Source organism: Schistocerca gregaria, chromosome 3 (genome assembly GCF_023897955.1).
Source record: "Schistocerca gregaria isolate iqSchGreg1 chromosome 3, iqSchGreg1.2, whole genome shotgun sequence".
In the NCBI taxonomy this organism is placed as follows: domain Eukaryota; kingdom Metazoa; phylum Arthropoda; class Insecta; order Orthoptera; family Acrididae; genus Schistocerca; species Schistocerca gregaria.
Window position 1 is genome coordinate 691,652,967 of NC_064922.1, and position 23,301 is coordinate 691,676,267.

At 37.2% G+C, this 23,301-nt stretch overlaps 1 protein-coding gene across 21 annotated transcripts in view; it reads left to right on the forward strand.

Annotated features, from left to right (window-relative positions):
• Positions 1-23,301, forward strand: part of LOC126354434 (tyrosine-protein kinase Src64B) — a 269,738-nt gene that overhangs the window by 125,056 nt on the left and 121,381 nt on the right. For 8 of the 21 annotated variants that reach the window (XM_050004110.1, XM_050004109.1, XM_050004103.1 and 5 more), the window contains 2 exons: positions 10,003-10,181; positions 14,763-14,912. In XM_050004110.1, coding sequence (XP_049860067.1) covers positions 10,139-10,181; positions 14,763-14,912 — 193 coding nt within the window. In that variant the 5' untranslated portion in view covers positions 10,003-10,138. Of the gene's footprint in view, positions 1-4,504; positions 4,661-5,960; positions 6,147-10,002; positions 10,182-14,762; positions 14,913-23,301 lie in introns of those variants that run through there. The other 13 variants (XM_050004113.1, XM_050004101.1, XM_050004100.1 and 10 more) reach the window with 7 other exon arrangements.

A 23,301-nucleotide genomic window follows, 5' to 3' on the forward strand; every position in this document is an offset into this window, starting at 1 on the left:
GGTGTACTTTTTGTATAGTACTATAGTGGCCGCCAAACTGTCTTTCATAGCAAAGGGCACCGAGCTGATGCATTTTCTGTTGTTTTTTAGGTGTAGATTACTTCTTTTTTAATTGGAGGATTGCAAATTCTGTAGAAGGGTGTACTCATAACAGTGGGTGGGTGGGTGGCAGGACACGCGTGATAGATTTCGTCCATATGGATGTCCCTACTTCTGTAGACAACTGACAATGTGTTAATGTGCAAACTGTCATTACCTGCCCAGAGACTATATAAGCTGCGCGAGGTTAACTCGCGCAAAACGTATTTTATAGGAACGTACATCTCTTTGAGTAGTTGCCTAGTTTAACTTCACCGCTCCCCTCTAGCTTTAAGTGCATATTACGTCGTTCTTTTCTCACAACGTTATACTTCCTTGTAACTGTCTTCTTTCTTGGTTTGGAATAGCGTTTTTGCTGGTCTTACATTTCTGTGACTTATTCTTAAACAGCACCGTAAAGCAGGCTCAGTGGCGATGCCAGTGGGCAGCGCGCATCATTTCGCGGGCTCTTGTTGAGTCAGTGATCTCTTACACGGAGACCGTTGGTTGGAGTCCAAACAGTGAACAACGAAAACTGCGTCAGACCCCATTCAAAGACAACTAAAAAGGTTATCGAAATAATGTGGAAGAAAAATGACATCATGAACTCAGCCAAAAACCCAGAAACTTGGAATCATTATTCTAGCTGGCGTGCACGTCTTCGTCTGAAGCAAATTGACGACCACAAATGTCATTCTTCATGGAAATCGCACGGAGAGAGATCGCTTCCCAGCGAAACTTTTGCATCATACTCGAAACAACTTTGGCATCATGTGGGCGGGCAGTTGGGATAGAAAAAGAACCACATGGAAGGGTGGGTCCGCAATTCTTGCATCATTTGTGCTTTGAATGACCACATTTATTTACGGTGCATGTGATAGCACAAAATGAAGTACAGTAATCACCAAATATCTCTGAACATAAAGGGCTGTTAAATGAAAATAAACCTTTTAAAATATTAACCATAGATTGACATGACTAAACTTTTAATTCTTGCTAGCCCAAGGAATCAGTGCTAGCAACAAATAAAAAATAAATGATAAACCTCTCTTAAACAATAAGTAAGTAGAAGATAACTCTGACACAATCTTCTTAAACAGTCCCATTCATTAAGTTAAGAACTGGTAATTTAGAATAAATATCCAAACATGGCAGATCTGACAAATTTTCTTTCATCCATAGAACGGATACAATGACAAATTGAGACCGAGCAAAGAATAGCGAGTTATAATTAAGAATAGTGAGGTATAATTAAAAATATAAATTTAAGGAGATGGTAGTCAGAACGGAAATTTTCTTCAGCACTCAATTTTACACGCAGATATCTACACAGACAAAGGAACTACCTCGAAATTTAAGTACTAGTGCGCTAACTTATAGGCCTCTAGGCAGGATATTTAGAAGCTGAATCAAGTACATTAGAGCCTTAAGAAGAGAAAGGCAAAACTTTACTTAAGGAAGGCAAGTTGCCAAAGTAAACAGTTTCACTATAACGATGGCGAACACGCCTCAAACACAGCCGGAAGGCACGTGAAGGGAGACAATAGCAACAGACCCTCGCGGCCGACAGCCGCCGAAATGCGCTCGCGCTTCACAAGGCTAATAGGCGCTGCTGACAAACACCACATAGGTGAGATCTAGCACACAGATTACATTAACAACAGTCGCCACATTCTTAAGACATCACGGTTATGTGTCCAAAATATCCATCATAAAGTAAGGCAGCAAATATTACTTGAGGGGAAAAAAACCCTGCCTGAAGGAAAGTAAGGGAGTTATAAAAATATAAGTAACGTCTCCTCAAATAATTTAGGTAATCTTTACATTAAAACTGCACGGCCATGTACCTACTTGAATGAAACACATAGAACAACTAAATGATTAAGTTTAACCCTCTAAAGGAATACTTAGTGACTAGGCATTGCAAACAGTCTATCCTTGAACCAGTCCTCAGGTTTGACAACCATCTAGAACCTAGTTTCCACACACCTATTAATGCAGGGAGTTCCCCTTAAAATCATTAAAGGGTAACATTACAAACCTTTAAATACGTAAAAAATCTCAAATTCGGTGAATAGGGATTATGCCGCACTGCTCAATCCCAAGTTAATAAGACTGAGTAAAGAACGTAATTAAACACGAAAGCTCAAACAACAAACTGCCGTTCACATGAGGCGAAAGTGAAGTTTCACGATTAAACCACTGAATTTGAAAGTGCTGTACGGCTTATGGCCTTCGTAATCCACAACAAGTAAAGGTCTCAGCGATAGACTTTATCGCCAACGCAGGGAGAGTCACTTATTTACACCCCAAATTTCACCGATGAAATAAATGCAGAGGACATTACGGTTGCGGCCAATATTAATCACAGCAAATTAAAATGTTTCAGTGGTCGAAAGCCACCAAAAACAGAGGAACAGCTATCAAAGCGCGGGCAATACTGACCGCACAATTTTCCAGTAATGGTCCTCGCATACGCGGAAACGATGGGTCCAAACTGCAAGCGTCCAGATACGCACAGCATGGATAAAGAGGGAAGTAAAAATCTACTAAAGGGCGTAGTTGAATACCATCGATATAGCAGTGAAATTACCACTACAGAAAGAAGTGCTAAGTCGATCTCGGCACAAACAGAACTTACGGCTGAAGGAACCGTTGCGTGCGAAAACCTATGCGTGATACCCTTACGCTGCACCCCTCCTGCCCGTTCTCCACTCTCAACCCACTGCCGACCTATTTCAGACACTCTAAGCCAGCGATCATTTACGAAAATTGCAAGTTAAAATCGAGCCGCAAGTTGAAGCACCAGTGGAAGAAGGCACCGGGAAGTCAGAGATAAAATGAACTGGAGCCGCCACGGCTCATTCTGTGGTTCATGAACTACACACTGACGCTTTTTCCTTGATCCAGTGGAACAGAGAGACTTTAAAAAGGAAGCGTGCTATAATTTAAAATCCCGTGTTTCACCCTTGGTGCGTCCCGTCCGGACACCCTCGCTTGTTTTCCTCAGTAAAGGAAAATGCCTTCCTTTAAAAGAACATGGCCGATTTCCTTCTCCCTCCTAGCCCTATCCGGGATTGCACGTCTGTATGTCTAATTACCTCTTCATGGACGCGACATTAACATAATTACTTTTTGTTTAGAACACAATTACTTGGAACTTGTTGCGGCAAAAAGTAGGTGGACACCATATTTTTCGGAAGATTTCATCTTTTTCAGCAAGTTTTTTTCCCTTTTACGTATTTATGGCACTCGCATACTTGCCAGCCTGTAGCTAAACCGGTGCTGTAAGATTGATTCCCTGCAAGCAGTCGATTTCTTCCATCAGTCCGCTGGGCTGACATCAACGAAAATACTCTTTTTCATAGTGACGTCGTATACATATTTTGCAAAATCGGAACAAAATTGTGTCTTATCGGGACAAGAAGGTCCATGACGGTGACGGTCCCGATATATCGGGACGGATGACAACCCAATCCATGGAGTACATTCGAGAGTAAGGTTTGATAAAAGTTTATGGCTGTAGTGTGATGTTTACAAGTGACAAAAAGGTATAACGATTGTAATGTTTTCATTGGCTATTTTTTTAGTATGTGGTTACGCTAAGAAATAAATTACTTGTGTTGTTGACTTTTTGCCGTATACAGTAACTGTTCACATTAGTTGGAAGTGTCATTGTTCATGCATGTCACATTTTACAATAATTATGAATGCAAACTTTGAGTATTGTAGCTGAAGTGATTGTGTGTTGACACAATTGGTTGTAAGTAAAAAATGCATGCAGACAAGGTAAAGAAAAGCCATAATACTGTTTCGTATGTGCATGTCAGTACATTTAGCGTTTAACCATGGTTTTTGCGTAATGTAGATGTGTATCGTATGGGTTGCAACTATGATTGTGGCACACAGTAATTAATATTTTGCACACACTCATCAGCAGAATTGTTAACGAGCTATTGGTGATATAGAAGAGAATTTTGAAAAGTCATGTAGCCTACCGAAAGTATTTTAGGAGTTGCAGTTGCTTACTCTTTATTAGTCAATCGGAACTTTCGTTTCTGTTTAGTGGCAGTAAATACCGCACATAAAGCTGTTTTTAGTAGTTAATTCAATTCACCAACGCATTTTTTCTCACACGTCTGAGGTAACCCTTTCCGCCGATGTCTCGGGACGTTTATGTCTCGATGCACCGCTTTTTTATGGGAAGTTCACGGTTTCGGTGTAGGCACTACCTACGACTAGATACAGAATGTGCGAAGACAGTGTGCGGCAGAGTAGTTCTCATTCCTTCTGGCTGTCTTGTAAAATATTTGAAATCACCAGAATGCAACATCCGCGCTTTTGTACTTGAGTACGGCTGGTCACGGAAGTACAATCGCTTCCTGCCGCGACAGTAGCTGTTGTCCTTCCTTCCCCGCCGTCTTCGCAGTTGTTGCGTCACTTGCGTGTGATTATTGTGCCCCAACCCCCCACTGCCATGTGTGCGGTATTCGTTTAAGCTGTCTGTTGTTACTTTAGTTCACCTTATCATCAGTTTTGGGTTTGGTGAAAGCTGCTATTACTATACTCATCTGTAGTTTCGGTATGCATTTTTTAGACCTTTAATTAGCTTTGCTATTGTTACAACTTAATAACATCATCTTTAATTCAGTACCACCGTTATTCATAGCACATCTCAAGCCATTCCTCTTGGAATTATATTACATAAAGAGTTAACCCTTTGGATGGCATTGCTTAATAACCAAATAAAGGTGTCTTTATTTTCCATCTGACTTCTATAAGATTTTGGCAGATGAATATTGGCATTTGTTTCAGGTAGAGGTTGTATATTCTCTGTTCTATATATCTGTTTTGCAATCATGTGCCGATATGCACAACTTACTGAAGAAGACTGCTTGAAGTACATGTATGTTGTACTGGTGTAGGTTTTAATGTTATCCAGTGATTGGCATTGCTTCAAGTGTTCATCATTTGGATTGTCAGTTCGATTCTTAATAGTACAGCAATTCAAATAAATGAGTATTCTTCCCTAAATAACTGATGGCAAATGTATGCTGCTTCCTGTAAAATGAGCATTGTTGCTTTGCTGCATCATCTTTCTTCAGTGGAACTAATGCTGTGTTTATTGATTTGAAGATGTTAAACATATATGCCTTTAGCTACATCAAAACTAATGAGTGCTCTGACAGTGGATTTATTACGAGTTGCATAGAATTTATTGTGCAAAAAATGCAGTATGAAACAATGAGCATACCAAATTTTAGTTGTATACTCTCAGGCATCACAATGTTCAATCACACTCTTTACATTGACATAACCTGAAAAGAATTTAATTCAGGGTATAACAAAGTAGTGAATAAATATTTTGTTGACATTTATAATTTGGTTTCTTGTAAATTTCTCATTATTTCTTTCCATTGTGAATGCTTCTCACAATGAGTAGTAGGTATAAGTTCTGAAGTTAAATTCAAGTTACGTTTATGTGCAGAGAGATTGTTGCATTTTAATGACACCATTTATATTTCCTGTCAATCCTAGAAATTGCAGAATGTTTGCCAGAGCCTCCCTTTAGCCGTAAAATAAGTGACATTTGTCAGTATTTAAATCTTCGTGAAACTTTAGTAGCTTCTGTTGGCATATTAAATGTTCAAACAAACAACTTACTTGACTGCACTCCCCTAACCTGTTTGAACAGCTTTATCATTATTTGTTGATCCTATTTTCAATGTTTGGTTGAAGTGGTTAAGTTTTGGCCAGTTACTTTTTTTACTAATGGTGAAAATTTGAACACCAGCCTTTATATTTGGTATAACTTTTTTAAAGTCTCCTGGTACTTGATTTTCTTTCCCTTGGTTTTAGCACTAGATTTTCCACTGTTTCAGGTTGATTGGGGACCAGCCATGTCAAGACAGTAAAAGATGTACACGTAATTGAGATGTAAAGACTGCAAGTTCTGAGGCTTTTATATCAATAAAACCATTCCCACTCACATGCTTAAGTAAAGAACTAATTTTGTTGATTAAAACCAATCAAAAACTTCTGCCTATAACAAACCAATAAGAAGAGAGGTATATACTGAACAGTAATTTACTTACTTTAGTTGATAGACAGTGCTGGTTGCCTGAGCTAGCCAGTGTTTGTGTATAAAAAAGTGAAATTCTTTGAGGTGAGGTGCTTGTAGTAGCAACTGAGGATGGAATAGATGTAGATGTGAATGTAAAGTGCTGTTCGAAGCCTAAGACATTTTCTTTGTTGATGTCTTGCAGTGTTCTTGAACACCAACTTCTTTACATATGTTTCTTTAAATTACTGATTAAATATGACTGTACAAATAAACTGTCACGTTTTTCTGTGTTTTTCCATAAAGAGATTGAGGTAAATGCTTGGATAGTTCCTTTGAAAAAGGTTATGTTTCTTTCTACATTAGGCCTAGTGTAGTAACTAAGTGTGTGCCTTGTCATGATGTTGATGTAACATTAAGCTCCAATCTTCCTTCCTTTTTTTTCTCTAAATCACTTATCAACCTGAAATTTTTGATATAGAAGCAACAGTTTTTGACATACTCCACATCTCTTTATTTCCTGGGGGCACCTGCTGGAGTGAGTGTTGTCATTAACCTGTTGATTTTTCTCAGCCTTTAGTGAGCGCATTTTCTGTTGTACAACTGACACTAAAAATAGAAAATTCCTCTTCATATGGTGTTGTGGATTGTTGGAATTGTTTGTTTGGGAAATGAATGAATGAGATCAGGAAGAATGTAGAGATCTAATTGTCACATGTCACACCTGGTGCACACACAATGGAAAAGAGGGCACAGTATTGGCTTTAATAGGAATTATTACATCCATACTCTGCAAACCACAGTGAGGTGCATGGCTGAGGGTGCACCCCATTGAACCAGTTATTGGGTGTGTTTCTGTTCGATTCACATTTGGAGTGCGGGAGAATGATTGTTTGAATGCCAATGTGTATGTAGTAATAATTCTTATATTATCCTCACGATCCCTGTTAGTGATACATAGGGGTTATAGTATGTTCCTAGAGTAATCATACAAAACTGGCTTTTGAAACTTTATTAATGGACTCTCTTAGGATAGATTATGTCTGTCTTCAAGAGTATGCCAGTTCAGTTCCTCCATTACCTCTGAGACACAGACACATGAATAAGACAGAGCTGTGAGCATCCATGCTGCCGTCTCTGTACACATTCAATATCCCTTGTTGACCCTATTTGGTAAGTGTCTCACATATTTGAGCAGTATTCTAGGATGGTGCGCACAAATGATTTGTAAGCAATCTCTTTTGTAGACTGATTGCAGTATTCTACCAATAAACAGAAGTCTACCATCTGCTTTACCCACAGCTGAACCTGTGTAATCATGCCATTTCATATCCCTAAAAGTATTACACCCATACGAGTTGTCAGATTCCAGGTGTGGCTCATTGATATTACAGTTATAGGATACTACATTTTTTCATGTTATGGAGTGCAAAAGTTTGCATTTCTAAACATTTAGAGCAAGTTGCCGATCTCTGCACCACGTTGCAATCTCGTCAAGATCTGACTGAATATTTATGCAGCTTCTCTCATTATAGATATTATCTAACTGCATCATCTCCAAAAGCCTGATTGACTGTTAATATTGTCTGCAAGTTCATTAATATGTAATATGAACAGAAAGGGTCTTAACACACTTCCCTAGGGCACACCTGAAGTTTCTTCTATGTGTCGTGACGACTCTCCATCCAAGATAACATGCGTGTTCTTGCTACAAAAAAGTCCTCAGTCCAGTCACAAATTTCACTTGATTCCCCCTATGATCATACTTTTGACAGTAAGCGTAGGTGTTGTACTGAGTCAAATGCTTTTCGGAACATGGTTGCCTTGATCCAAAGCTTTTAGTATGTCATGTGAGAAAAGTGGGAGTTTGGTTTCACGTGACTGATGTTTTCGAAATCCATGCTGGTTGGCATTGAGAAAGTCATTGTGTTGAAGATACCTCATAACATTTGTGCTCAGAGTATGTTGTGAAATTCTACACAAATCGATTTCAAGGATACTGAATGGAAGTTTTGTGGACCACTTCTACTACTCTTCATGTAGAAGTGTATGACGTGCTGTTTTCCAAGAACTGGGCACGGTTTTCTGTTTGTGGGAGCGATGGTAGATTATCGTGAGATAAGTGGCAAACCTGAAACTGATAGCAGTGAGGTTTTTGGGAAGAATTTGAGTATATGTTGAAAGGACAGGCAAATGGGAGAAGTGGGTAGTGTATTTGCCACAGTGGACATGAAACTCAAATCCACCGAGATAGAAATTAAAGCTGCATGTGAGATGGTTTCGGCAAGACTCAGTTCAGGGATGGGCATAAAATGATTACTGGATCCTTCTAATGCCCACCAGACTCATCTCCTGATGTAACCGAAGAATGTAGAGAAAACCTCAGTTCACTTGTATGTTAGTTCCCCAGTCACACTGCAATCATTGGTGGAGACTTTAATCATCCAACAAATAACTGGAAACATTAGTTTTGTTAGTTGTGGAGATGATAAGACATTATGTGAAACTTTACTAAATGTATTTTCTGAGAACTACCTAGAAAATATGGTTAGGAACCCCACTCATGATGGAAGTATATTGGATCTAATGGCAGCAAAGAGACCTGACATCTTTGAGGACATACACATTGAAACTGGTATCAGTGACAATGACACAGTTGTGGCAACAATGATAACCAAAGTACAAAGGACAACTAAAACAAGCAGAAAGATATATATTGTTTAGTAAACTAGATAAAAAATCAGTAGTGTTGTATCTCAGTGAGGAAATTGAAACTTTCAGCACAGATCAGGAGCATGTAGAGGAATCAGAAGAGCAGTTCATAATTTGGGGGGGGGGGGGGGGGTATGCAGTCACTATAAAGAAATATAAGAAAACAGAGATTACTGCATCATAGCTGTAAAACAAAGCTTGGGCTGTAGATAGAGAGATGCTGAATGAAACATGTTTGGCTGTCAAGAGAGCACTGCATGATGCCTTCAGTAATTACCGTAGCAGAATATTCTAAAGTGACATTTCACAAAATCCAAAGAAATTCTGGTTGTATGTAAAGACCGTTAGTTGCACCGAAGTTAATGTCCAGTACCTAGTGAATGAGACAGGAACTGAAATTGAAGGTAGCAGAGCAAAAGCTGAAATGCTTAACTCCATTTTAAAATGTTCCTTTACAATGAAAACCCAGGATTATTCCCCCACTTTAATCCCTTTACCACTGAAAAGATGAATCAAGTAAGAATCAGTGTCAGTGGTGTTGAGAAACAGCTGAAATTGATAAAATTGAGCAAAGCTCCAGGCCCCAACAGAATCCATACTGAATTTGTGGCTGAGTTAGCCCCTCTTCTAACTGTAAACTATCATAGATCCCATGAACAAAAAAAAACCATGCCCAATTCTCTGAAAAAGGCACATATCTCCTCAGTCTGCAAGAGGGTAGTAGAAGCGATCCATAGAACTTTTGTCCATTATCCTTGACTTTGATTTGTTATAGAATCTTAGGACATATTCAGAGTCTGGAACATATTTTGCTGCCTGGACTCATTTGGCTCATTTAAATGTTTGAAATTTGGGATGCATAATATTAAAGAGTAAATAAAACACATTTCAGTAATTGTAAAAATCATTCATTATTGAATTGCATCAACATTTTTACTGTGGGTAAAACAGTTTGAAAGCAGACTTACCTGTTCTTTGCAATAGTGCTGAAACTTTAATCTTTATTTTAAATTGTCATATGCTAAGATAAATTCTGTCTTAAATAACGTTTTTCTCACATATCCCCCAACGATTATGTAAAATGTCTGTATTACCCTATTCACTAAAATAGTTCAGTAATCATTGCAGTGACATTAAAATTATTTTTATAGCTACCAGCAAACTGGCAGCACGCAATGCAGCATGAAAAGTGGTGCAGCGTTAGATGTAATGTGCCATGCTGCTAGAAGCATGAGGCACTAGGTCTGATATCTGGCTCCTCGAGTCCATAACAACATAACATTCAACATGGGCATGTGTTGTAGTCGCCCTGACACCACAGGACCAACAGGTGAGCTTTTACTTTTTGTATCATATTTAAATGTGTAGTTGTATGTGGAAGTATTACATTAGTGTCTTACTGGTTCATTCCATTAGGAAGGCTATACTAAATTAAAAATTGCGAAACAAATTATCATATAAATTTGGAAAACAATATATGTTAAGCTTTAGTGAAACACCCCTTTATAGCACATGCAGAAGATGATTCCTACAATCAGATTTTGTGCCAAAAAAGTGACACCTCCATTAATCATGTAAAAATAATTATTGATTCCAGTCATTCTTTCAGATTGCAGCAGACTGTACAATGTAATGAAAGTTGTTGCAGATTAACACTTTATGCTGGACAGGGAATGATTCACTCTGAAAATAGTCCTTAGATTGTGGCTAAGCTGTTCTATTTTATGTCCTTTTTTCCAGGGTTTAACTTCAGCAAAATGTATAGGAGAGTCTTAATGAGATTGGATAGTAGCAGAAAGATATTGCAAAGTAAAAACTGTGAGTGAGATAGGATGTCATTCTCAGATATTCAAGAAATGTATGGCACTCAATAATAATTTATTGGGAAGTTCAGTTATTGTTCAGTTTTTTTCAGTGTTTGGTGTGGAAGTGGTCGGTGAAAACAGAAGTTATAATCACAGTATAAGAATGAAGTTAATCTGACAACACCAGAGTACAGTAATGCAGAAATGGGGGCAGGGTATGTGCAGTCAGGGCAATTAGTCACAAAATATATGTGAATTATGGGACCTTGTTATTGACTTGATGTGTGCTGTGTGACAAATGGTGATCACATTGAACATTTGTAAGATTCTTGGTAAAACTGTTTGAGTTGCTCTTTCATTTGACGTATCATTTGTAACTGTAAGTTTAATATAATAAATGTCATAAAGTGTTAAAACCCCAATATCCATTTATAAAGACCCTGTATAAGATCAAACTCCTTTACACATCTCAATGTGTAAACACCACTCAGAATTTGTATTGACACAGTGACCACAAAATTTTGCAGTACTATTGAATGGGTATAGGTATACAATATGTAATGGTAGAGTATGATCACTAACAGTTGATATTCTACCTTCCAGAAAAATTCTAATTGCAAATATATTTTTTGTGGGTGCAGAGCTATTATCGTAGTCTCCAGACTGAAGACTGGTTCGATTCAGATGTCCATGCTACCCTACCTGAGCAAGCCATTCATCTCTGAATAACTACTGCAGCTTTCATGCTAATTTTTCCCTCAGTAGTTTCTGGCGTCCCATAATTCCCTCCATTACCAAAGTGATTCAGGACACCTCAGTATGCGTTCTATCAACCGATCCCTTGTTTTAATCAAGTTGTGCCAAAATTTTTTCTCCCGAATTTGATCCAATACATCCTAATTAGTTACTTGATCTGCTTATTTCATCTTCAACATTCTTCTATAGCAGCGCATTTCAAAAGCTTCATGCTCATCTTGTCTGAATTGCTTATTGTCCACATTTCACATCCGTACCAGGCTGCACTCCAGGCACAAATACGTTCAGTAAAGGCTTCCCATCAGTTAAATGTATGTCAGATATTAACAAAATCCTCTTCTTCAGAACACTTTTCATGCTTTTCCCAGTCTCCATTTTATACATCTTTACTTTGGCCATCATCAGTTATTTAGCTACCCAACAAACTGAACTCGTGTATTACTTTTAGTGTCTCAGTTTCTAATCTAATTTCCTTAGCACTGCCTGATTTAATTTGACTATATTCCATTACCATTGTTTTACTTTTGTTAATTTTCATCTCGCAATCCTATTTCAAGACACTATCCATTCCATTTGACTGCTCTTCCAAGCCTTTTGCCATCCCTGACAGAATTACAAAGTCTTCAACAAGTGCTAAGTTTTTATTTCTGCTCCCTGAACTTTAATTTCCTTACTAGATTTCTCCTTGGTTTTCTTTACTGCTTGATCAGTATACAGATTGTGTAACATCGAGGATAGGCAACGACCCAGTCTCACTTCCTTCTCGACTACTATATCCCTTCCATACCTTTCAACTCTTACAACTGCAGTCTGGTTTGTGTGAAAGTTGTAAACAGCTTTTTGCTCCTTGTATTTTATCCCTGCTGCTCTCAGAATTTTAAAGAGTGTATTCCACCCGACATTGTCAAGATGTTCTCTGTATCTGCAAATGCTATAAACTTAGGTTTTCCTTTCTGCAATTTGTCTTCTGAGGTAAGACATGTTGCTACACTTCTCTGGAACCCAAACTGACCTTCCCCACGGTCAGCTTCTGCTAGTTTTTGAGTTAATCTGTATGTTATATGTGTCAATATTTGCAGTCATGACTTATTAAACTGATGGTTTAGTAGTACTCTAATGTGTCGGCACCTGCGGTCATTGGAACTGGAGTTGTTGTATTCTTCTTCTAGTCAGAGGTACTTCATCAGTGTCACATATATTGCAACCCTGGTGCAATAGTTCTGTCATTGCTGGCCCTCCGAAGGATCTTGATAAGTCTGAGGAAATGTTGCTTATCCTAGTGGCCTTGTTTCAACTCAGGTCTTTCAGTGCTCTGTCAAATTCTTCTTGCAGTATCACACCACCATCTTCAATTACTTCATTTTCTCTTTTTGTACATTTTCCTTTAAGTTTGGTTCTCTTACAAGACCATCTATATATTCCTTCCACCTTTTATCATTTCCTTCTTCGCATAGTGCTGGGAATGCCATGATATTCATACATTTATGCTGCTTCTCTGCAACTTTAATGCTCAGTGTGTTGACTTAGTTCTGTTTGTTTTTATAGTTTTTATATTTTGTGCAAAATTATTCACACTGATTAGAAGTGCACAAGGTATGTGGTATGCTGCTAATTCATGACCGTGGTAGTCCCAATAAGATGTTTGGTGGTAGTTTATGGAATGATGTGAGTTTAAAATCATTTGTATAACTGTTTAAGTTAAACCTGTCTCATTTCATATTTATAAATTCATACAATATTTTGTTGAAATGAGCTTAAAATGATAAGAGTGTGATGAATGGACTGGGAAGAACATGCATATGGAAACCAGTATCTAGAAATACAAATAGTACGTATGGAAAAATAAGCAACTTAATTAAATGGTGTGCCAAGTAACTGAGAAAGTGAGTGAATTGGACTAAAATGCAATTACAATAGTGAAACTTGAGCTTATCCCAGCATATCAAATGTTCAGCTATCTTCTGGGAATGCAGCCAGGCGACGACCTCAACTACTGCCGATATTACAACAGATGAACACCTCAGCATTTCATATTTGGGCTTGATAATGACAGGGTGTTCATCACTGAAATATTTGCAGTTGTTGTTGAGATTACATGGTTGCACTCCCGTACGTTATTTCAACAGTTACATTGATATCCTTGTCAATAAAATGTTTGTAAATCTGGCGTTCATTTATGTGAAGTATACACATCTGTGTTCTGTCTCTTTGTGGCACTAATGTAACACTTGAAATTTTTGCAAGAGTTCACACAAGGTTAAGTAAGTCACGTAACGACTGAAAAAAAGTTTCGCACCACATGCATATCTTCGAACATGCCTACACTTAGAGTCGAAGCAAGCAGTGAATGAAAAAGTAAGTCTTATGAATCTGAACAATAACTATATTGCAAAATAAAATCAAACAGTAAACAAAAATAAAAGAAATATGTTCAAAAGTGCATGTATTTGTACTTCTGTGTGTATCAAAATCCACTACTGGAAAACTTTCAGTGCTACATTGCTGTATTCCATCTATTGTAAGATGCTTAGGTTCACCCTAGCATGCTGTCCACAAAGTGGTCAAGAAACTGCTACTCAAAACTGTCACACTCTTTGGCCAATGGCCCACTCAAGTTCGTCCAGTGCATAAGGATGGTTCCTGTGATGACCCATGTTATTTTCATGTTAGCTATTGTGGCTATTCTTCGTAAACAAAAACAGCAAAAGAAATGGAGAAAGTTGATGATAGAATCTGTCCTCTGATTTTTATAGTATTGCTTATGTGGCAATCTACATTACACTTTCAGAATTACAGAAGAATGTATGTAGAATTTTGTTAAAACATGTAGTTCACCTGTGAATGTACTAGGCTTCTTTTGTGTCTGACGTCACAGTGAAGCAACTCCCACTTAGTCAGCATAAACAGTTTTCAAAAATGGCACTACTGCAAGTACATTTCAGTACTACAAAGTAAATAAATAACTAACATGTTTTATAATTCAACTTAATGTTTAAACAGTTTTTTTTTAATTATATATGCTGTGCAAAAAATGTGTATTCTTGTCAGTGATTGAAATTAATCATGAACATTAGTATTACAGGCTGCAACCAGCAAGAGTTTATTAATAGTGAATGTAAAAGTGTAATCAGATTGGGTAATGTGAGAGAGATAGTTACAGGTAGTAAATTGTAAATAGTGGGTAGAGAAATAGAGATTGAGTGAGCCAGAAAGGCATCTTAGCAGTGTGTGTGTGTGTGTGTGTGTGTGTGTGTGTGTGTGTGTGTGTGTGTGTGTGTGTGTGTTTGTTTGTTTGTTTGTTTGTTTTTATATCCAGAGTAACTTATCTAACTACATATTTATTTTGAAAGTTTACCATCCAGGATACAAGATAACAGATGGATCGGATAACGGGACACAAGGAAGTAATGGTGATCCTAGATATACACCTGACCCAAATAGACCAGGTGGACAAGTCAAAAGGCCAGGAGCTGATATCATTCGCACACCAACTGCACCATGTACGTTTCATCATCATTGTTGTTTAGAAAACTAGACAATATTATTTAACTTTTCTGTTGGCTAGTGAAGTTATGTGAATACCATAACAGCTATAGTCTACCAACTTCCCTAAAGGCAAACAAGGAAAACTTACATGTCATAGCTTTATGACTTTTGTCAAAATACTTGAAACTTGTTTTTCTGTAATAGACTGTAAGAAAATAAACCTTTATTTTCACTAAAAAAATCGGTATTAACCCACAGTAGTATTTGAAGGAAATTAATACTGGCTAATGTATAGTTAGAATACTTGACTCCTTGAAAAACATGATCCTTGAAAAACATGCTGTGCTTACTGTGAAATGAAGTAGCAGCAGCTATTTGGAAGATAAATACAATTACATAATACAGCAGTAAGCAAAAGCCAGTATGAAAACAACTTAGATTGAGGTATGAGAACTCGTAAACCTGAAACCAGTTTATGTTGCAACACTGACAGTGAATTTTGATGTGTGGAATAGCTCATGTGCTTTCAATGCACTTAAATTTGGTTATGAAGATACTTTAAATTAAGTACCACTTGCAGCAAGTCTCGTTCATAGTATTCCATTCATACATATAAAGATGTGCATTTTTGTCTGCACTTTAGAAAGGAACACAAATCAAAAAGTATAAGTTTTGTGGTGAATCTTTTGCTGGAGGTGTTATGCATTCATATGTCTACTCTGAATAGGGTAGTGATGTGGTTTTGTGTACATTATACTCCAACAATGTGGAAGGCGCTAAATTATTGTCTGCGACACTGTTCAACTGCGGCAGTTGATACTTTTTGTCAGCTAAGTCATAACATGAATTATGATCAGTTCGATACACAAAGAATCTCCATTTTCTTGTTGACAGCACTGCAGCAAGGCAAAAGTTGACATTTAATTGCTGTTCAGCAAAGTTTTATGAGCAGTTACTAAGTTGCATGTTAAAAATTCTGCAATAAGCTACCAACACCTGAGAAAATAAACATGCTGTGACGTTTTTACCAGAAATTTTATTTAAAATCTATGATACTACTTAGTGAAAATGTTTAATTCACAATTAATGTTAAGCAATACAATATTCCCATAATGCATCTTTTTAAATTTATTTCTACATCTACATCCATACTCCGCGAGCCACCTGACGGTGTGTGTGTCTCTGTCATTGCATATTCACACAAAGTTATGTATGTGCAGAAAATTATATTAAGATTAGTTCCTACAGTTATATCTGTGTATGTACACATTACATTTATCAAAGTTACTTTTTAACAAGAGGAAACTTATCTCATGCAATGCTTCCCTTTCATAAGTATTTTCACAACTCTTTCATGAAGAGATTTTTCAGTATTATTTGTGCACTCCTTAAAGACACTTTGAGCTGTAGCAGATGGAGAGAGTTGAATCCATGCAAATTGGTTGAATCCATGCAAATTGAAGTTATTCATCAAATACTTGAGAGTTTTCCCCTGACTACAAACCTAGCCTGACTTAATTAGAAGACAGCACTGTATTTAGCATGCAATCTGCTTTCATGTCTGAAAGCAGATGCGGCATGCAGAGTTCATGACATGTGAAACAGAACTCAGTGCCATTAAGACAATGGTGACAACAGTGCCAGTGTACACTGCATTGCATGCTGGGTTAAGCTTGGTAGCAATCTGAAAAGTTAATTTCAGTCCAGTTTGTATATTGTCTGAATTTTTTTGATTGTACTGCTTCCATCAGGCTGTGCTGACTGGCTTTTTGAAATGAGCAGGTATGAGCAGAACCTATATTTTTCCATAAATATTTCAGACTGAGAAATGAAGCCATTGCCATTGGTTCCAACATTACTTTTCAGTCACTGTGTTTTTTTGGCTCCTGAGGCAAATACTGCTTGAACACACCTTGATTCTTGTTATCAAATCATTGTAGCCTGTCTCATTCTGAATTGAAGTAAATGTCTCTGTCAGATGTTTCAGCTCTGGGGTGAGGGACAGTAAAGTGCTGCTTGTTCGAGCATACAGGGACTGTGGGAAGGCAGCTTGGTGCAGTTGGGAGGTTTGACAGATAGGTGGAGGTGGGGGTTGGGTGTGGGGGGGGTGGGGAGTGGGGGGGGGGTGAGAGAAGTAAAAAGATTGTGGGTGCATTGTTGGAATAGAAGGCTGTGTAGTGCTGGAGTGGGAACAGGGAAGGGGATAGATGGCTGAAGGACAGTGAGAGGCCAGGAGGGTTACAAGAGCATAGGATATTCTGCAGGGAGAGTGTTGTGTGTGTGTGTGTGTGGGGGGGGGGGGGGGGCAAAAGCTTATTACTTGTTTAACAGTTTTTTCATTGTGCCTGTGTACAAATCAACATCTCCACAGTATGGTTGGTAGCAATCTATCCTTTTCATAATATTGTCATTATTCCATCCTAGATTTTCCACTTTTTTATTCCACTTGTATTCTTGCAACAGGTGATCGAACCCAAGTACTTAATTTTTCTTATTTTCGTATTCTTTTATCTCTGTATATTATTTTTAGTTTTACCATCTCTCTTCATTATGAAAGTCAACAAGTTTCAGATTGCTGATGCCGAATTGCTTGGTAACTTGTCCAATGGCTGATAGAGCATGTTACTTGTCATGTCTTCAATACACAGTTTTCGTGATGCCATAGTTGATGTAGGGGAATGATGTAGACCCATACTGGTTACATCCACACGTTTACAAAGAAATTTTATGGATCATTTTGTGATGCCTTCAGCTGCCATTCTCTTTATTTCATGTGTGATTGTTCAATTTCGACTTTAGGCCATTTTCAAGTATCTAAAATGGAAGCATTGTTCATTGGATACATTAGTGACACTTGTGATTTTGGTTTAGGAAGAAGTCATATCTATAGATAGGTTAGGCACATTATAAATTACTTTATGGATGATTTTTTTAGTAGTAAATTATGCCATGTATGTCGTTGGTTCTACAACTCCATGTTATGCTAATAAAATAAAATTAGAGAGGTTTTATGCTATTTTAGAAACACTTTACTTTAAAGCTGTTGTTGTGTAGAAGCAACAACATACATGGCATAATTTACTACTAAAAATCATCCATAAAGTAAGTTTTAATGAGCCTGTTATATATACAGATGTGACTTATTCCTAAATCAAAATAATAAGTGTCACTAAAGTATCTAATGGATAATGCTTGTGTTTCAGACACTTGAAAATAGTCTAAGGTCGAAACTGTACAATCGTACATGAAATAAAGAGAATGGCAGCTGAAGGCATCATGAAATTGTTCAAACAATTCATCACAAGTACAGACCCTATCACATTGAAAATTAAAGAAATTTTACTCCTAACAACAATGATCAACCATGTACCCAAGATTTGAAATACAATCTCACTTATCTTCAAGAAAAGCCATAATTATTGAGTCTACTTAGGAAATGTAGCTTCTCTAAGCCAGAGATCCAGAACTTGGTCATACTTGGTCCACCTTTTGTAAAGAATATTGTCATTATGCCATCCTGGATTTTCTTTTGTCATAAATATTCATCATAGCACTTACTCCACTAAACAATAGAAACATGTCATCTTGGAAGCTTTCTGTGATAGACAATGAAAACTGTAATTTTTTTCATAAAATAGCATTCAGGTACAGTTGCGAATGAATGACATCCTTACCACTTAAGCACTGTGGAAATACGAAGGGAAAGGAAGGGAAAAACTGTTGTGTTAATTACAAATAGCTACAATTAAAGCAGTTGTCAGGTTTGAGAAAGCAGAAAGAGAAAGAGGAGAATTGAATTGCTGAAGGGGCCGCATGAATAATTTTCACAGTTAAAGCTCACTCCCCTAGACAATCACTCAGACATTAGGTATTTAAGGTAAGATTGTCTATGTTTAGATGAAAAGAGAACCAAAAGTAAATATTGATTGACCCTTGCTGTGCAACTGCAAAATAAGAAATTCTCTTGCAAATTGAAGCACTCAGTTTTGTGTTCCCAAAGCCTGCAGTGCTCGTATTCCAAGTGTACAAATTCCAGATTGCTGTGGGATGAGTTATGTGGGATTTCAGTGCATCTTTGTTTATGTATATGTAGGCATTATCATCTTGAAAGATGTAATCTTTAGAAAAGTGCAGTTGTCGGATACAAGAAGGCAGAAAGTGAAAGAAGGGGAGTAAATAGTCAGAGGAGCCATTTGAATAATTTTCACAGTTAAAGCCCACACCCATAGACAATGTTGCAGAGTTTTAGTTACTGTTTCCTTAGAACTTGCCAGCTACCTATCTTCTCACTGTGAGTGTATGATGTACTGAAAACCACAATACATTCATCTAAAATTTTACCTCCAGCAAGTCTTACAGCAGAAGTAAAACAGGCAAGTCATCTGAAGTAAGACAGTCTGGAACATTTAGTTCTTCTTAGTATGCTCTGACTGATCACTGTTGCAGTAACCAACTAGGAATACACAGTTAACTCTCACTGGAGGTTTGTGAAGTTAGACACAATGGTAATTCAACACAAAATCATAACTGTTGTACATACTGTTAGCCTGGAGCACTTTTAGAAATGTTACAGCATTGTGTTAAAAACATTATGGGGATGCCATCAGTTTGTATTTTTCTTCTGTGTTGAATAGGAAATCAGCAACTACTGTGACCCAAGTACTTTCGGCATTTTTGCTGCGTTTGCCAATATTGATATGTTATGATACAAAGTTATGTCTGTTGTGACAATGACTTGAATGAGGTTTATATGTGATTTGGTCACTAACACTTCCTTGCCAATGAGGGTGAATACCAAGTTTACTTCCATCACATTTTACATCTCTTTTATTGTTGAAATGTTTTGGCATTTCTTGATGGTAGCTGAAATTTACAACCATCTATGATTCCATTCTCTCTCTCTCTCTCTCTCTCTCTCTCTCTCTCTCTCTCTGACAAATTGACCTTCTCAATGCTAATCATCATGGATTCCTAAAATATCGATCATGCAAAACCCAACTCGCGCTTTTCTCACATGGCATACTGAAAGCTTTGGATCAAGGCAGCCAGGTGGATGTTGTATTACTTGATTTCCAAAAAGCACTTGACTCGGTAACACACCTATGCTTATTGTTAAAAGTATGAGCATATGGAGTACCAATTGAAATTTGTGACTGGATTGAGGACTTTCTGGCAGGGAGAACACAGCATGTTACCTTGGATGGAGGGTCATTGTCAGATGTAGCAGTAATTTCGGGTGTGCCCCAGGGAAGTGTGTTGGTACCTTTGCTGTTCATGTTGTGTGTTAATAATAATAAAAATTTTATTGTCATTCAGCTGGTTACAGCAATAGACAAAGTCAAGAGCTTATATTTCTACATAAACTACTATATCGATGTAAATTGGTTTAAACATAAAATAGGTACACATTAGAATACAGTATTTTCATCTTTAAAAAATTCATCAATGGTGTAAAACGGATTGTTCACTAGTAGCTTGTATAATTTAGCTTTAAAAATATTTACAGGCAGTTCTTTAAAGTCAGCACTTAGTCTATTAAACATCCTTAGTCCGAGAACTAGGTAGGAGTTCTGCGATTTTGATAATCTACGATATGGTACGTCTACAGATGTTCTTTTTCTAGTATTATGGCTATGAATATCATTTCTCAACACAAAATTAGAGACATTGTTTCTAATGTACAATAAAACATTGTAGATGAATAAGTTTATTACTGTAAGACACTGCAATTTAATAAACAGAGGTTTACAATATTCTGTTTTATCAGAATCCGTTATTATTCTGATCACTTTCTTCTGTAAAAGTAAAATGTCATTTACATGACAGCTACTACCCCACAGTAAGATTCCATAAGAGACGATGCTTTGGAAGAAGGCAAAATATGCTGATCTCACATAGTCATTGGGGACATGTCTTTTTAAATTTCTAATTGGATAAATGACTCTTGAAAGCTTAGCCAATATATTTTTAATGTGTGGTTCCCATGTTAATTTATTGTCAATAGTAACACCTAAAAATTTAACAGTTTCTAATTCTTGGTAATTGGGAATCTCTTTGAGGCTAAAGTAAAGTGTCTGGGTTTTGTTTTCATTTAGTAGGAAGCCGTTAGCTTTGAACCATAATGAGGACTGAGCAAGGGTATTTTCAGTCAGTGTTTTTAGTGTACCTAGATCAGAGCTTTTATGTAGAAAAGTTGTGTCATCAGCATACAATATTGTGTGAGAATTTATGAATAAGGGCAGGTCATTAATCATTAGTATAAACAGTAAAGGTCCAAGCACCGACCCTTGAGGCACTCCGTACCTAACATTAACCAAATTTGATTTCTCCCTACCAATGCACACAACTTGTTGACGGTTCTCTAGAAAAGACCTGAACATATTTATACTGTTGTCATCAAAACCATAGTAAACTAGCTTTTTCAGCACAGTGTCATGGTCTACACAGTCAAAGGCTCTGCTCAGGTCACAAAATGTAGCCTGGGCATAGTCCCTAGCCTCGAACACATCTAGGACTAATTTTACGAGGGAGTCCATTGCATCCGTTGTGGATTTACCTTTTCTAAATCCAAACTCTTTATCACTAATTATATTTAGTTTACCCAAGTAGACACTAACTTGCTCATACATAATTGTTTCTAAAATTTTTGAAAAAACTGGGGTTATGGATATAGGTCTGTAACTAGCGGGACAGTTCTTTTCCCCTTTTTTATATATGGGCACAACTCTAGAAATTTTTAGTATGTCAGGGAACTTACTTTCAACTAGGCATTTGTTAACACAAAAGGTTAAAGGATAAATCACACAATCAATAACATCTTCCAACAAATTAACTGACATATCATAGTAATCAACACTAACTGAAGGTTTGAAATTTTTTACAATTTTTAGGATATTATTTGGGCTCACTTCCGTGAAAGTGAAGGTGCTCGGGGGAAGCTTTTCAAAACAGCTGTCCATAATGCTAAGTGCATTTTCAGGGGGTTTGTTTATTGAACTACTAATTTCTTCAATGGACTGGATGCAATATTTATTAAATTCTTCTGGGGTAATGGCGATTTCCTCTTTGTATTTAGTGTGTGCAATGGAGTTTATTACACTCCACGCCTTTTTGCATTTATTGTTAGATTTTTCAATGTTTACTATGTTATGCAGTTTCTTTGCTTCATTTATTGCCTTCCTATACTTGTATTTAGCTTTAGCATAGAGTTCTTTATGCAGTTCTGATTTACTGGATTTGTACAGACTAGAATACAGCATGACAGTATTTTTCAGTTGCCCTAACTGTGGAGTATACCATTCCTTCGTTTTCCTTTTCTTGTAATTACTACTAATATTCACTGTACATTTTTTCAGAGGGATGTTATTTTCAAATATATTTAAGAATACGGAGAAAAACTTGGTGAAAACAATATCACCTGAACAGTGTTGAAACCTATTAAAACATGTGTCCCAACTGAAATAAGTGAGGGCATGTCTAAACCTATCCACCCTCTCTTTGCTCACTGGTCTAGTAATCACAATTTTAGATTCTCGTTTAGTGCAGTCTGAAGTTACATTATTAAGACTAAGATATACTGCATCATGGTCTGAGAAAGGGAAACCAATTACATCAGTGGACATACAAGTTCTCTTAATATTTGTAAATATATTGTCTAGACAGGATGAGCCTCTGGTGGGTTTGCAGTTAACATAGTACAGGTTAAATTGTCGAAGCACATTTTGGAGCTCTGTCACAGTTTTTCTGTCCCGCAGGACATCAAAACTTGAGTTGATATCCCCTCCAATGACAATATTGTATTTTTTCCATTTTGGTATACATATGTACATTAAGAGTTCCTCAAGTTTCTCCAGAAAGATATGTGGGTCACCACTAGGTGGCCTGTACACTACTACTACCATTAGCTTAAGGCTCTCAATTACTAGACCTGATATTTCAAAATGCCTTTCTTCACAAAGGGTATTGAGATCCATCCTGCCACAGTTTGGTGCAAGAGGTGTTTTTGTATATATTGCTACCCCACCACGTAAGTGCTGTTTTCTACAATAGTAACTTAGTAGTGTGTAATCCTCCAATACTTTGTACCCAAGCTCATCCTCTTTGCACCAATGTTCACTTAAACAGAGAACATCTACCACGTTTTCATTTGAAAATTCGTTGACTATTACGTTCTTATCTGTCATACCCTGAATATTGAGGTAGCATATTTTGAACCCTACTTTAGGCATTTCTTCTTTCGTATATTCTCTTAGTTGACATGACCTAGTGTTACCGCATGAAAGTTGACCAGGTTGTGTCCTTCCATTACTAGAACACTCAGCCTGGTCTATGCATACAAGTTTTTTGTCATAATGACCATGGAGACAGTATTAATAGTAACCTCAGAGTTTTTGCAGATGATGG